We start from the raw sequence: 15,004 nt of genomic DNA on the forward strand, positions 1-15,004 counted from the left end.
GTGTCTACCCCAGCGCTTAGAACAGTGCTCTGCACATAGTAAGCGCTTAACAAATACCAACATTATTATTATTAAGCGCTTACTCTGCACCAAGCACTTTTCTAAGCGCCGGAGGGATACAAGCTCATCAGGTTGTCCCCCGTGGGGCTCCCCGTCCTCACCCCCATTTTCCAGGTGAGGTCACTGAGGCCCACAGAATAATAATAATAATGTTGGTATTTGTTAAGCGCTTACCCTGCGCAGAGCACTGTTCTAAGCACTGGGGGAGAGACAGGGTCATCAGGTGGTCCCGCGTGAGGCTCTCAGTCTTCATCCCCATTTGACAGATGAGGTCACTGAGACCCTCAGAATAATAATAATAATGTTGGTATTTGTTAAGCGCTTACTCTGCGCAGAGCACTGTTCTAAGCGCTGGGGGAGAGACAGGGTCATCAGGTTGTTCCCCGTGAGGCTCACAGTTTTCATCCCCATTTTCCAGATGAGGTCACTGAGGCCCAAAGAATAATAATAATGTTGGTATTTGTTAAGCGCTTTCTCCGTGCACAGCACTGTTCTAAGCGTTGGGGGAGAGACAGGGTCATCAGGTTGTTCCTCGTGAGGCTCACAGTTTTCATCCCCATTTTCCAGATGAGGTCACTGAGGCCCAAAGAATAATAATAATGTTGGTATTTGTTAAGCGCTTTCTCTGGGCACAGCACTGTTCTAAGCGTCGGGGGAGAGACAGGGTCATCAGGTGGTCCCACGTGAGGCTCAGTCTTCATCCCCATTTGACAGATGAGGTCACTGAGGCCCCCGAGAAGTGAAGTCACTTGCCCGCAGTCCCACAACTGACAAGTGGCCGAGGTGGAATTCGAACCCATGACCTCTGACTCCGAGGGCCGGAGGGAGGCGGGGCCACCTGAAACGTGGCGCCCCGCGGCGTCGCCCCCGCCCCCTCTGGCCATCCGAGGAACTGCAGGGCGGGCCCGCGGGCGGAGCGGAAAGGCCTGAGACCCGGAGCCGGATTTCCCGCCCGCGGAACGGAGCCGCCACCACGGAGAGTCCCGGGGCCCGGAGCCGGATTCCCCGCCCGCGGAGCGGAGCTGGACCGCTGCAACCCCTCGGGAAGGACGGGACGCCCGCGCTTAGTGCAGAGAAAGCGCTTCGCAACCACCCTTATCTGTGGCATCATCGTATTCATGGCAGTCAAGCCCTTCACAAATACCCTCATTTCTATTTGGTTACTGGTAATTAACAAGCACGGCAGGTGGAACAATCATTACGGTATTTGTTAATAATAATAATGTTGGTATTTGTTAAGCGCTTACTCTGTGCAGAGCACTGTTCTGAGCGCTGGGGGAGATCCAGGGTCATCAGGTTGTCCCTTGTGAGGCTCACAGTCTCCATCCCCATTTTACAGATAAGGGAACTGAGGCCCAGAGAAGAAGAAGAAGAATGTTGGTATTTGCTAAGCGCTTACTATGCGCAGAGCACTGTTCGGAGCGCTGGGGGAGATCCAGGGTCATCAGGTTGTCCCACGTGAGGCTCACAGTCTTCATCCCCGTTTTGCAGATGAGGTAACTGAGGCACAGAGAAGTTAAGTGACAGTCACCCAGCTGCCAAGTGGCAGAGTCGGGATTGGAACCCATGACCTCTGCCTCCCAAGCCCGGGCTCTTTCCACTGAGCCACGCTGCTTCCCTATCATTCCCTATCCCTGCTTACCATCTTTTGTTAGGCGCCTACTATGTGCCAGGCATCGTTCTAAGCGCTGGGGAGATAGAAGATAATCGGGTTGGACACAGTCCCTGTCCCGCGTAATAATAATGTTGGTATTTGTTAAGCGCTTACTATGTGCAGAGCACTGTTCTAAGCGCTGGGGTAGGTACAGGGTAATCGGGTTGTCCCATGTGAGGCTCACAGTTAACCCCCATTTTACAGATGAGGGAACTGAGGCACAGAGAAGTGAAGTGACTTGCCCACAGTCACACAGCTGCCAAGTGGCGGAGCCGGGATTCGAACCCATGACCTCTGACTCCCAAGCCCAGGCCCTTTCCACTGAGCCACGCTGCTTCTCTGCGTAGAGCTCCCGCTCTCAATCCCCATTTTACAGATATGGAGGCACAGAGAGGTCACATGGCAGACAAGTGGCTGGGGCGGGATTAGAACCCATGACCTTCTGACTCCCAGTCCCGGGCTCTATCCACTAGGCCACACTGCTTCCCGTGGAAGAGTGATAACCTCAGAGGAGCGGTAGATCTCCAGGCTGGAAGGAGAGTTCTGCAGGCGGGTGCTGGAGTCACAGTCAATCGTGGCCTGGTGCATAGAGCCGGGGCCTGGGGGTCAGAAGGACCTGGGTTCCAATCCCACCTCTGCCACTCGTCTGCCGCGTCATCTTGGGCAAGTCGCTTCGCTTCTCTGGGCTTCGGTTCCCTCCTCTTCAAAATGGGGAATAAGGCCGCAAGCCCCACTCTTATTATGGTATTTGTGCTCACTAGGTGCCAGGCACTGTACTGAGCTCTGGGTTGGAGACAGACAAATCGGGCTGGACCCAGTCCCTGTCCCCCGAGGGGCTCACAGTCTCAATCCCCATTTTACAGATGAGGTGAATGAGGCACAGAAAAGTAAAGTGAAGCAGCGTGGCTCAGTGGAGAGAGCCCGGGCTTGGGAGTCAGAGGTCATGGGTTCGAATCCCCGCTCTGCCACTTGGCAGCTGACTGTGGGCAAGTCACTTCGCTTCTCTGTGCCTCAGTTACCTCATCTGGAAAATGGGGATGAAGACTGTGAGCCTCATGTGGGACAACCAGATTACCCTGTATCTACCCCAGTGCTTAGAACAGTGCTCTGCACATAGTAAGCGCTTAACAAATGCCAACATTAAAGTGACTCGCCCAAGGTCACACAGCAGACACGTGGCAGAGTCGGAATTAGAACCCGTGACCTTCTGACTCCCAGGCCCGGGCTCTATCCACTATACCATGCTGCTTCCCTTTTCTATGGGGCACAGGGACTGTGTCCAACCTCACTTGTATCACCCCAAGCGCTTAGTACAGTGCCTGGCACATAGTAAGCGCTTAAAAAAATCATTAAAAATGTACTGAGTCCTTACTGTGTGCAGAGCACTGTTCTCAGCACTTGGGAGAGTACATTAGAGCAGAGTCGGTAGACGCGTTCCCTGTCCATAAGAAGCAGAGGCAGGTCCGGGAGATCTATCTGTTGCCGAATTATACATTCCAGATGCTTAGTACAGTGCTCCGCACGCAGTAAGCGCTCACTAAATACGATCGAATGAATGAACGGAGGGTGTCGTGCAGCCTGGAGCGACAGGCCCGTCGTAGGGAATAAGAGCACTGCGGATCGAGGCAGGAGCACTGCAGATGGGAACGGCTGTTACGTTCCAGCCGACTGTCAGACTGAGAATCCCAGCGCGTAGGGGGGGTGGATATGATGGGATTCTCGGAAAAGGTTGCAGGGAAATCTTGTGAAGGGTGGAGATGGTTTCCACCTCACCCTATTTAGCGGGCACCGGCTAACTAGAATTCTTCCGTAGTTGGACACGGATGCGTAGCACAGCATCCATGGAAGAAGACGATCCCCCCCGCCCCCGATCTAGTATTTTTATTATTATTATATTTACTAAGTCCTTACTATGTGTCAAGCATCGTTCTAAGCGCTGGGGTGGATAAAGTTAATAAAGTTAGACCCAATCCCTGTCCAGGCTAGGCAGAAGGGAGAACGTGGAATTTAATCCCCATTTTACAGTTGAGAACACTGAGGCACAGAGAAATTAAGCGACCGCCTAAGGTCCCATATCGGGATTAGAAACCCGATCCTCTGTCTCCCGGGCCCGTGCTCTTTCCACTAGGGCACACCGCTACCCGGCTCCGTGTTCTCATCTGTTTGGCGGGTCCTTTAATACTGATGGCATTTGTTAAGCGCTATGTGCCAAGCACTGTTCTAAGCGCTGGGGGTGGGGGGTACAAGGCAATCAGGTTGTCCCACATGGGCCTCACGGTCGTAATCCCCATTTTAGAGATGAAGCAACTGAGGCACAGACTTTCTCTAGTCTGCCGGTACCAAGACGGAGGGAGTAGGGGTGGAAAGGAAGAGGGAGAGGGGAGAGGGGAGGCTCCCAGGGCTGGAAACAAAATTGGAAACCGATTCTCAGGCAACCTTTGGCCGTCAGCATAGCGGCGGCGAACCAGAGATAACAAATCCTGGTGTGGGGTAGGAATCGTTGCCCTGACAACAATTGAGCAGGGCTACACTGGGGCCAAAAGTGCACCCAATCTCCCCTCCTCTTCCCCTCCTCCACCTTGCTGCTTTTCTTCCCCCCCTGTTGCTGTTGCTATAGAAGCAGTAGCCCCCCCGGGGGGCTAGAGAAACCTCCAAGCTGAGAGAAGTGGTCACATAGAGGCCCCGGGGCCCGTACGACGGAAAGCTCGACTGTCCCGTTTCAAAACAGATGAATGGACACTCTACGCCGGCTGCTTGTGGTTTCAGGGGACTTTGGATCTCTTTTTAATGGTATTTGTTAAGCATTTACTATGTGCCGGGCACTGTACGAAGCACTGGGGGCACAGGTTGGACACAATCCCTGTCCCACGTGGGTCTCCCAGTCTTAACTCCCATTTGACACACGCCCCAGAGAACTGAAGTGACTCACCCAAGGTAACCCAGCAGACGGGCGGAGGAGCCGGGATTAGAACTCAGGCCCTTCTGACTCCCAGGCCGGGGCTCTATCCGCTAGGCCACGCTACTTCTCCGAGGATCTTTGGATCCAGATAAAATAGGGGGGTGTGCAAGCAGAATTTTTTTATGACAGCAGAAATGGTTTATTAAAAGCTCTAGAGTACACACCCGAAGCATGGGAAAGAATTAGAAGGTAGGAACAGAATAGTCAAGACTGTTTTACGCCCGCCTCAGTTTCAGGGTTGATTTTCACACCCAATCGAACAAGATCAAAGAGAATGGGGAGGAGCCCTAAATTTTGTCAGTGTTGGCAGATGCCCGACAGATCTCCTTGGATTTCAGTCTTGGGCCTGGCCTCTTCCTTTTTGCATTTCACGCCGAAGAAACTGAAGATTTTCATCAGTAACAGGTCAACAATCTCCTCCTCTTCTGAGGGCTGAGGGGTGGGGGGAGAAAAGGAGAAAAGGTCATCTGAAGAAAACGCGTATTGACTTTTGGGTTTTTTTGTCTGTTTGATCAGCTCCCTGGACCTCTTGCCTCCCTCTCTAATTGGCTAGAGCTGTTCTTTCCCACCCTCTCACCTCCTCTGTACCCACTGGTGTTAGAGTCGGTCTCTCGGGCATGATTAGAGCCACCATTATGCTTAATTTTGTTTTCCTTCTGGGCCTACCGTGGGCCTGATTTTTATTTTTCAAACGGCATTTGTTAAGCACTGATTATGTGCCAGGCACTGTACTGAGCGCTGGGGTAGATGCCAGCCGATCGGATTGGACACAGTCCACGTCCCTCGTGCCGCCTCTGCCAGTTGCCCACTCTGTGCCCTTGGACAAGTCACTCCTCTTCGCCTCAGTTCCCTCAACTGTAAATTGGGGATTAAATCCCTGACCTCCCTCCTACTTAGACTGTGAGCTCCATGTGGGACAGGGACTGTGTCCGACCTGATTCACTTGCATCTACCCCAGGCCCTAGAACAATGCTTGACACATAGTAAGCACTTCACAAATGTACTAAGAATAATAATGCATAGCATAGAGGATAGAGGACGGATCTGGAAGTCAGAAGGACATGGGTTCTAATCCCGCCTCCGCCACTTGTCTGCTGTATGACCCTAGGTAAGTCATTTCACTTCTCTATGCCTCAGTCACGTCATCTGTAAAAATGGGGATTAAGACCATAAATCCCCGTATGCGACAGGGACTGTGTCCAATCTGATTAACTCGCATCTGCTCCACCGCTTAGAAGAGTGCTTGGCACATAGTAAGTATCATTATTGTTATTTATTAGTGACAATATTATTAATTAATAATTAACAACAGCAATAATAATAATGATGATAATTGTGCCACGACTCTGCACTAGACGAGGAGGGGAGACATTCTCTCTCTTCTTCCACTCCTCCTCATCCTTGCCGATTCCTCCTTAGGATACATGCTCACTGGTAAAAATCTTGGGATTCTGAATGGAGTCACTGGCTAATCTGTCCCCCAATCCCCAGATTGGAGCAAGCGCTTCCTAGAGGAAAGAGCATGGGGCTGGGGGTCGCAAGATCTGGGTTCTAGACTTGGCTCTGCCAGTGGCCTGCTGGATGACCTAAGGGAAGTTTTAAAAAATATATCGGGTCTCAGTTTCCTCCTCTGTGAAATCAAGCTAAGATACCAGCTCTCTCTGTTGGATTGTGAGCCCCGTTTGGAACAGGGACTTGTCTGATCTGACTCTCTTGTATCTACACAGTGCTTGGTGCAGAATAGGTACAAATAAAGATCATGAAAATAAAACAAAGAAAAAAGTCCTTTTGCCCCCATGGTGCTTATTAAGCACTATACTAGGCTCCAGGCCCCGTACTAAAGCACTGGGGTCGATACAAGATAATCAGGTTGGACCCAATCCACGTCCCACTCGGGACTCAGAATAGTAACTTCCATTCTACAGACGAGGCAACTGAGGTACAGAGATGTGAAGTGGCTTGCCCAAGGTCACACAGCAGAACAAGTGGCAGAGCCAGGATTAGAACCCAGGTCCTCTGACTCCCAGGCCCCGGACGCTTTTCACTAGGTCAGGCTGCCTCTCAATCTGCCTTAATTTAAGAGAGGATGGTTGGAGAGCACTCACCTGGTATTGTTTCTGTTCTTCACTGAAGGCGACGAGGATGACGGAAATGAAGAGATTGAGCACCACGAACGTCATGAAGACGATGCAGGACCCAATCAGGAAGGATCCCAACACGGGACTGGAGTCCAAGACCTGGAACGATCCCAAGCAAGCCTGGGGTTCGGGCCTCTCCTCCGTCTTGCCCATCCAGCCCGAATCTCAGATCCGGAGTGTGGACACGGGAGAGGGGAGGCGGTGTAGTCTAGTGGGCAGAGTGCAGCACTGGCCTGCTGCCTGATCTTGGGTGAGTCACTTCGCTTCTCTGGGCCTCAGTTCCCTCGTCTGTAAAATGGGCAGTCATTCCCTGTTCTCCCTCCTACTTACATTGTGAGCCCCATGTGGAACCTGATTATCTCGTGTCTACCCCAGCATTTAGCAGAGTGCTTAGCATGCAGCAAGCACTTAATGAATACCAAAATTATTGCTATTGTTATTCTCTGGGCCTCATTTACCTCATCTGTAACATGGGAGTCAATCCCTGTTATCCCTCCTACTTACACTGTGAGCCCCATATGGGACCTGATTATCTCGTGTCTACCCCTGCACTTAGTAGAGTGCTTAGCACGCAATAAAACACTTAAGGAATACCCAAATTATCGCTATTGTTATTCTCTGGGCCTCAGTTACCTCATCTGTAAAATGGGGATTAAGACCGTGAGCCCAGTGAGGTACATGGACTGTGTCCAACTCGATTAGCTTGTTGATTACCCCAGTGATAAGAACAGGGCTCGACACAGAGTAAGTGTGTAACAAATGCCATAAAAAGTCACACCTTCCCTGAGCCTCAGTTTCCTCACCTGTAAAACGCGGGTAAAATGGACTGTGAGCCCTATATGGGTCAGGGGCTGTGTTCAAAATGATAACTCTGGACCTATCCCAGTGCTTAGGCACATATTAAGCATTCGATAAAAAGTCATAATTACAGCCATACTTAAACGGAAGAAAAAAAAGCTTAGATTAGATTTTGCCCCAGCCATAAAGTGTAAGATTCTTGTGAGGAGGAAATGTGCCTTTTATTTTATTTTTAAGTTGTTTGTTAAATGCTTAATCCGATCCTCGTGAGCAGGAAATGTGTTTTTTATTTCATTTTCTCGGTATTTGTTAAGCGCTTACTATGTGCCCGGCACTGTACTCAACGCTGGAGTCGATACAAGCTAATCGGGTTGGACGCAGTCGCTGCCCCACATGGGGCTCGCAGTCTTAATCCTCATATTGTGGATGAGGTATCTGAGGCACAGAAAATAATAATAATTGTGATATTTGTTAAGCGCTTACCATGTGCCAAGCACTGAACTAAGTGCTGAGGTAGATACAAAATAACCAGGTCTCATAGTCTAAACAGGAAAGAGAACAGGTACTGAATCCCCTTTTCCAGATGAAGGCACCGAGGCCCAGAGAAGTGAAGAGACTAGCCCCAGGCCACCCAGCAGGCAAGCGGCCAAGCTGGGATTAGAACCCAGGTCCTTCTGACTCCCAGGCCCGGGCTCTATCCACTGAGCCACGCTGCTTTTACTCACCACCACCAGACAAGTGCCCTGTCTTAGCAGGTTTCGGTCAATGCGGTGATGATGATGATGGTGGTGGTGGTAGGGCGGGGGGAAGGGGAGAAGCAGGAGGAGAGCAGGAACGGTGGATTAATGGTTCGGCACCTCTTCGTAGTTGAAGATTCCCAGCTGGAGGCTGACCATGGTCTCCACGGAGTCAGCGAGGGTTTTGTAGGACCTCAGCTTCCACCCAAAAATCAAGTTTGCCTGCAGGCAAGAGGGGAAGGGGGGGCAGGAGGAATGCAGTCGGAAGCCAGAGGCAGCAGGGCCCGCTCGGCTTGGCACGCCCACCTCCGCCCCCTCTGCCCTGTGGTCCCCAAGCGGCCTCGGTCCACTGTCCGCTGACCCTAGGAGGTGCCCGGCAGCTCTGCCCGGCGGGTGGGGCCGGGGGCCGCCCTCTCCAGGGCAGGGGCCCGGGCCGGGGCGGGTACTGGGTGGGAGAGGGGGACCAGGCACTCACGGCGACGGAGTAGGCCAGGAACACGACCAGAATGACGGTGACGAAGCCGGCGACGTCCCCCCAGGCCCTCCTGAGGGTGGAGGTGATCGTGTTCAGTTTGGGGTTCAGCCTCAGCAGGTGCCACAGCTTGACCGTGGCCAGGAGCACCAGGAAGGCGAGGAGGTAGCCCAGGGCCGCGTCCGCCGTGGCCGTCTCGTCGAAGCTGACGCACCTCGGGGACGACGAGGAAGGCCCGGAGGCCCGGAGGAGTTTGGCCAAAGGATTTCCGGGGGGGCGATCCATCCCCCCGCCACCCCCGATTCACGAGGCGTCCCCGCTGGGGCCCAGGACTCCAGACCGGCGATAGCCAGGATGCTCCCGGGCACCCCCCAGACCTGGTCTGGACCACCAACCCCAATTATTATTATTATTAATGATAATTGTGTTATTTGTTAAGCACTTTCTATGTGCCGGGCCACAGGGGAGGATACAAATCGCGCTGGGCACAATCCCTGGCCCACGTGGGGCTCACAGTCTCCAAACCCCATTTTACAGATAAGGTAACCGAAGCCCAGATAACAGCGTCTCCTCCCTCATCCCAGACCTCGCCCATCTGGGGGCTTCCACATAACCGGCGTGGGCCTCTCTGCCTTCACGTGGATGGAGGGAGAAGGTGGGGCCCAGGGTCAGCAAGCCTCGGCAGAAGCCCTTCTCTGACTTAAGCCCCTCCTTTCCTCTTCTCCCTCTCCCTTCTGTGTTGCCCTGACTCGCTCCCTTTCCTCATCGCCGCCCCCCTGCTCCCAGCCCCACACCACTTAGGCGCACATCGGTAATTTATTTATTTATATTAATGTCCGTCTCCCCCTGTAGACTGTAAGCTCACGGTGGGCAGGGAATGTGTCTGCAATATTGTGTACTCTCCCAAGCTCTTAATACAGTGCTCTGCACACAGTAAACGCTCAAGAAATACAACCGACTGACCGGAGGCTCAGAGCGAGAGCCACTTCCTGCGCCTGACCTGATTGTCTTGTATCCACCCCAGTGCTTAGCACATAGTAAGAACGCCACCGTTCTCTTTTTCCTGCTGGACGAGAGGGGGCGTGTGGAAGCGAGGAAGGAACGTTGGACAACGAGGATTGTTCGGCAGGAGCCGGGGAGGATAGGGAAGTAAGGAGTTGGGGAGCCTCCGTCACCGGGGGTGGTCTTTGAGACGGGTTTCCTGGGCGGATGAACCGGAGACCTGCCCGAAGGCAGGGAGCTGGACGAGATGACCCTTCCCAGCCCCCATTAGCCCGGCGGAGAGGGGAGGGGCCGGGGGTGGGCGTGCTTACTGGTCCTGGCGCTCCCGGTAGGAGTCGATGTCCCGACTGGCCAACGTCGTCCTCTTGACGAAGACCAGCAGAGCGGTCCAGCTGATCACGATGATGGCCGACTCCAGCAGGTTCCACTTGCTGCGGAAGTAGCTCCATTTCAGGGTCTTCAGGAGGCGGCCCTGGGAAAGGAGGCTGGGGTGTTGGTGGGCGACGGCGGTCCCGTGCCCTGGCCCGGCCTGGCGTTCGGGAGGGAGGGCACCTTAACCAACGCCCTTCTCTCCCTCCCCGCCAGCTCCTTCGTGGTCCCGTCCTGGGGGGGTGGAGGGGAGCGCACATCTTTTATCCTTTCATTCATTCAATAGTATTTATCGAGCGCTTACTATGTGCAGAGCACTGTACTAAGCGCTTGGAATGAACAAGTCGGCAACAGATGGAGACGGTCCCTGCCGTTTGACGGGCTTACGGTCTAATCGGGGGAGACGGACAGACGAGAACGATGGCAATAAATAGAGTCGAGGGGAAGAACATCTCGTAAAAACGATGGCAACTAAATAGAATCGAGGCGATGTACATTTCATTAACAAAATAAATAGGGTAATAAATAGTAGTGTGGCTCAGTGGATAGAGCACGGCCTGGGAGTCAGAAGGTCCCTGGTTTCTAATCCCGTCTCCGCCACTTGTCTGCTGGGTGACCTACGGGCAAGTCACTTCACTTCTCCGGGCCTCAGTACCTCATCTGTCAAATGGGGATCGAAACTGTGAACCCCACATGGGACAGGGACCAGTACCCAACCCGATTTGCTTGTATCCACCCCGGCGCTTTAGTACAGTGCCTAGCACACAGTAAGCGATTAAACGAATACCATAATTATTATTATTATCCTCTTAGGGCCCCACAGGAGAAAGGAGAGAGTCCCAAATGGGTTTCCGGAAAGAGAGGAGAGGGTCTTGGATCCAGCCAGATAGAGGTCTCCGATCCTGCAGAATTCTACGAGCCACAGCAGAGAGGGCAGGCTGGACCCCACTCCTGGCCGCAGACCCCTCCCTCGCCCTCAGCCTTTAAGCGCCCCTCAACCAGTAGAAACGCTGCCTCTTCTCACCTGAACCACCATGTAGTAGAGGAGGAACAGGAAATAGATGACTTCGGCGGCCACGACGAAGACGTGCAAGCCGTCGGTGAACGGACGTGAAGGCGGACACTCCGCAGCTCAGTGTGGGTAAAGAAAGCTCCTGGAAGAAGCCAGTCTGTTTTCCCCTCCCAACCGACCCTGCCCCGCCGGCCTCTTCTCCCCTACAGACGGTTTTCCCCGCCACCCCCCTTTCCCGGCTGGGAAGTCGTCTGGGACGTGAAGCAGCGTGAGAAGCGCTTTGAGAAGCAGTGTAGTCTGGTGAATAGAGCCCCGGGCCTGGGAGTCGGAAAGACCCGGCTCGGCCACTTGTCTGTTGTGGGACCTTGGGCAAATTCCTTCACTTCTCTGTGCCTCAGTTGCTCATCTGTAAAATGGGGATTTAAGACTCTGAGCCCCTTGTGGGACAGGGACTGCGTCCAACCCGATTACCCAGGGCTTAGTAGAGTGCCTGTCACATAGTGAGCGTTTAACAAATACCATCAAAGAAGGAAGGAGACGTGAAGTCTCTAGTGAACGTCGGAGGGCAAGTCACAGACCTGTTTGGGGTCTGTGCACCGGGGCAAATAGAGTCCCCTGTTTTGTTAATTTGTTAATGGTATTTGTTAAGCACCTACTGTGCCAGCCCTGTACTAAGCACCGGGGGTTGATACGAGTTCATCAGGTTAGGACACGGTCCGTGTCCCACATGGACTCATAGTCTTAGTCCCCATTTTACAGATGAGGCCCAGAGAAGCGAAGTGACTCGCCCAAGGTCACCCAGCAGACAAGTGCCAGAGCAGGGATTGAAACCCAGATCCTTCTGACTTCCAGGCCCGTGCTCTACCCACTTAGGCCTCGCTGCTTCTCCTTTCTTTCCTGTCTCAAATCCAAGTAGTGGGAAATTTGGCATCCCAGGAAAGAAGGGGCAAGGGAGTTAAATAGGGGAGGGGGTGGGTGACAGAGGAACTCTTTCAAGGGGATATCTAGCCAGCCCCCATTTCCACTCTGATGCCCCCACCTAGGCATCAACAGTTTTCTGAGAAAGCCCCACCTGGGATGGACGGTGCCTCTGGGGCTCATCTGAGACAAAGAAAACCCCACCGATTGCCACTTCCCTCTAATAATAATAATAATGATGGTATTTGTTAAGCGCTACTATGTGCCAGCTACTGTACTAAGCACTGGGGTGAATAAAGGCAAATTGGATTGGGCCCAATCCCTGTCCCGCGAGGAGCTGACAGTCTCCATCCCATTTTTCAGATGAGGTAACTGCAGGCCCAGAGAAGTGAAGTGACTTGCCTAAGGTCACTCAGCAGACAAGGGGCAGAGCAGGGATTAGAACCCATGACCTCCTGATTCCCAGGCCCGTGCTCTCATCTACTGCGCCACGCTGCTTCTCTCTGTCCCCTCCCCCAGCAGCGCCCGGCGTAGCCGAAGCCTCCGAAGATGATTTTGGGGGCGGCCTCACCTAAGCCGTTGGTTTCGAACGCCAGCGTGACAATGCAGAACAGGTTGACGTTGGCGTTGTAGACGGTGAACCTCCACAAACACTGCCCGCGTGGAGTGTCCAGCCAAGTATTCTCAAACAGATACTGCAGGACCCTGCCGGGGAGGGGAAAAGGTGGGCGGGGGGTGGCACTCGGTTTTCTCTGGGGGGCGTCGCAGGGAGGAGCGGGGGAGATGGACGCTGAAGCAACCCAATCGATCCACTGAATTCACTGAATGCTTACTGGGTTGCTTACTGTTTATTGTTGCATTATGCTCTCCCATAATAATAATAACTGCGGTACTTGTTAAGGGCTCACTATGTGCCAGCCACTGTACTAAAGCGCAGGATAGGTACAAGTTGATCAGGTTGGACCATGTCTCCCATGGGGCTAACAGCTCCATCCCCAATTTTCAGATGAGGAACTGAGGCCCAGGGAAGTGAAGTGACTTGCTGAAGGTCACAGAGCAGACAAGTGGTGAAGTGGGATTAGAACCCATGACCTCCCCAAGCGTTTAAGGACGGTGCTCTGCACACAGTAAAGAGCTCAATAAAAACATAGACTGACTCAATGAATACGATAGACTTGACTGCACAGCACCTGTGCTAAGTGCTTAACGAGGCTGCTAAACTACTATAAGAGCAGTATGGCTTAGTGGAAAGAGCCCGGGTCTGGCCAGTTCAGTCAATTACCATCGCTTGATCGATCGATCGATCGAGTCAGGAGACCTGGGTTCTAAGCCCCACTCTGCCACCTTACCTGCTGGGGTGACCTGGGGCGAGTTACTTCACTTCTCTGGACTGGGAGCTTATTGAGACAAAGAATACCCCGCCAAAGCCATTTCCTTCTAATAATAATATTTATAATAATAATAGTATGTGTTAAGCACTTACTATGTTGCCAGGCACTGTACTAAGCACTGGGGTGAATGAAAGCAAATCGGGTGGACACAGTCCCTATCCCACGTGGGGCCTCACAGTCTCGATCTCCAATTTTTCCAGATGAGGGAGCTGAGGCCCAAGAGAAGCGGAAGTGACTTGCCCCAGGTCACCACAGGCAGGACAACGTGGGATTAGAACCAGGACCTTCTGACGTAGTGTGGGAGCTGGGCTTAGAACCGGACCTTCTGACTCCCAGGCCCAGGCTCTATTCGTTACGCCAGGCTGCTTCCCACACTGTGGGTAGGGAATTTGTCTACCAACTCTGTTGTACTATGTTCTCAGTACAGGACTCTGCACACAGGAGGTAATTGATAAATACCACCGATCGACTGAGTGCCTACTGTGGGCAGAGCCCTCTACTATGCGCTTGGGAGAGTACAATACAGTGGGGACTAAAACCCAGGTCTTCCGAGGGCTCTTTCCACTAGACTACACTGACTTTTCCTAAGATCCAGGACCACAGAGCCCGGGCCCACCCAGTGGTCCCAGACAGAGAAAAGCCCTCCGGGGCCCGAGGCCGGCCGCGGCCTACCTGATCGCGTCGGCTGGGCGGGCTCCCAAGGGGACCACGTAGCCCCCTCCGCGGTAGACGGTCAGCCGGCCCCAGATGGGGTGTCCACGCAGGCTTGCCTGACTCTGGTACCGCCAGGCCGGGGCGAAGCCGGGCGTCCCGTTGCGGGCCGGAGCGCTCCAGCGCTCTCCGTAATCCGCCGTGTCCTCCGCGTCCAGGGAATAAGGGGGGTGGCACTCCACGCCGGGGGGCTTCAGCCGCAGGGCGGCGGGGCAGGCGGGGCTTCGCACCCTCGCCTGGCGGATCCGGGCGCCGCCGACCAACTTGGAGTTGCCGTCTGTAATGAAGCCTGGGCAGAGTAGCGGGCGGATGAGCGGAGGCCACGTAGCGTGCCTGGGGTTTTACGAGGGGTTCTGGGAGCTCGGCTCTGATTCCTCGGGCCATAAGCCCACGAGGGCCTGCTCTGGGATCACCTGGACGAGCTCTGGGAGCAGACCCGCAAGCTCGGGGACCTCACATGCAGCTCTGGAAACACGTGCGAGCTCTGGAGCACGTGGACGAGCACGAAGAGCAAACACACGTGGAAGATGGAGCAAAAACGTGCACAAGCTCTGGGAGCACTCGTACGAGCTCGGGGAGTGCACGTACAAGCCCGGGAAACACACGTGCAAGCTTCAGAGCTACTCGTACAAATGCCAAGAGCACACGTACAAACTACATACCACTTGGGAACTACATATTTCAACTTTGGAGCTCCCAGTGGGTATGCCAGATGGCTAGTGCCGGATATCCCGGGGGAAGAATGGAGAATTCTTCTCGTAGACTGATGAGAGACTTTTGAAA

General features: G+C 53.6%; 1 protein-coding gene across 1 annotated transcript in view; it reads right to left on the bottom strand.

The window, feature by feature from the left end:
* Positions 1-4,789: 4,789 nt before the first annotated feature.
* The window catches only part of PKD1L2 (polycystin 1 like 2), a 52,373-nt gene continuing 42,158 nt past the window's right edge, over positions 4,790-15,004 (bottom strand). The window contains 9 exon segments of the mRNA XM_039913474.1: positions 4,790-5,105; positions 6,779-6,910; positions 8,467-8,568; positions 8,822-9,032; positions 10,132-10,292; positions 11,214-11,297; positions 11,300-11,343; positions 12,691-12,824; positions 14,183-14,510. Coding sequence (XP_039769408.1) covers positions 4,971-5,105; positions 6,779-6,910; positions 8,467-8,568; positions 8,822-9,032; positions 10,132-10,292; positions 11,214-11,297; positions 11,300-11,343; positions 12,691-12,824; positions 14,183-14,510 — 1,331 coding nt within the window. The 3' untranslated portion in view covers positions 4,790-4,970.

This window comes from Ornithorhynchus anatinus, chromosome 11 (assembly GCF_004115215.2).
Source record: "Ornithorhynchus anatinus isolate Pmale09 chromosome 11, mOrnAna1.pri.v4, whole genome shotgun sequence".
Classification (NCBI taxonomy): Eukaryota; Metazoa; Chordata; class Mammalia; order Monotremata; family Ornithorhynchidae; genus Ornithorhynchus; species Ornithorhynchus anatinus.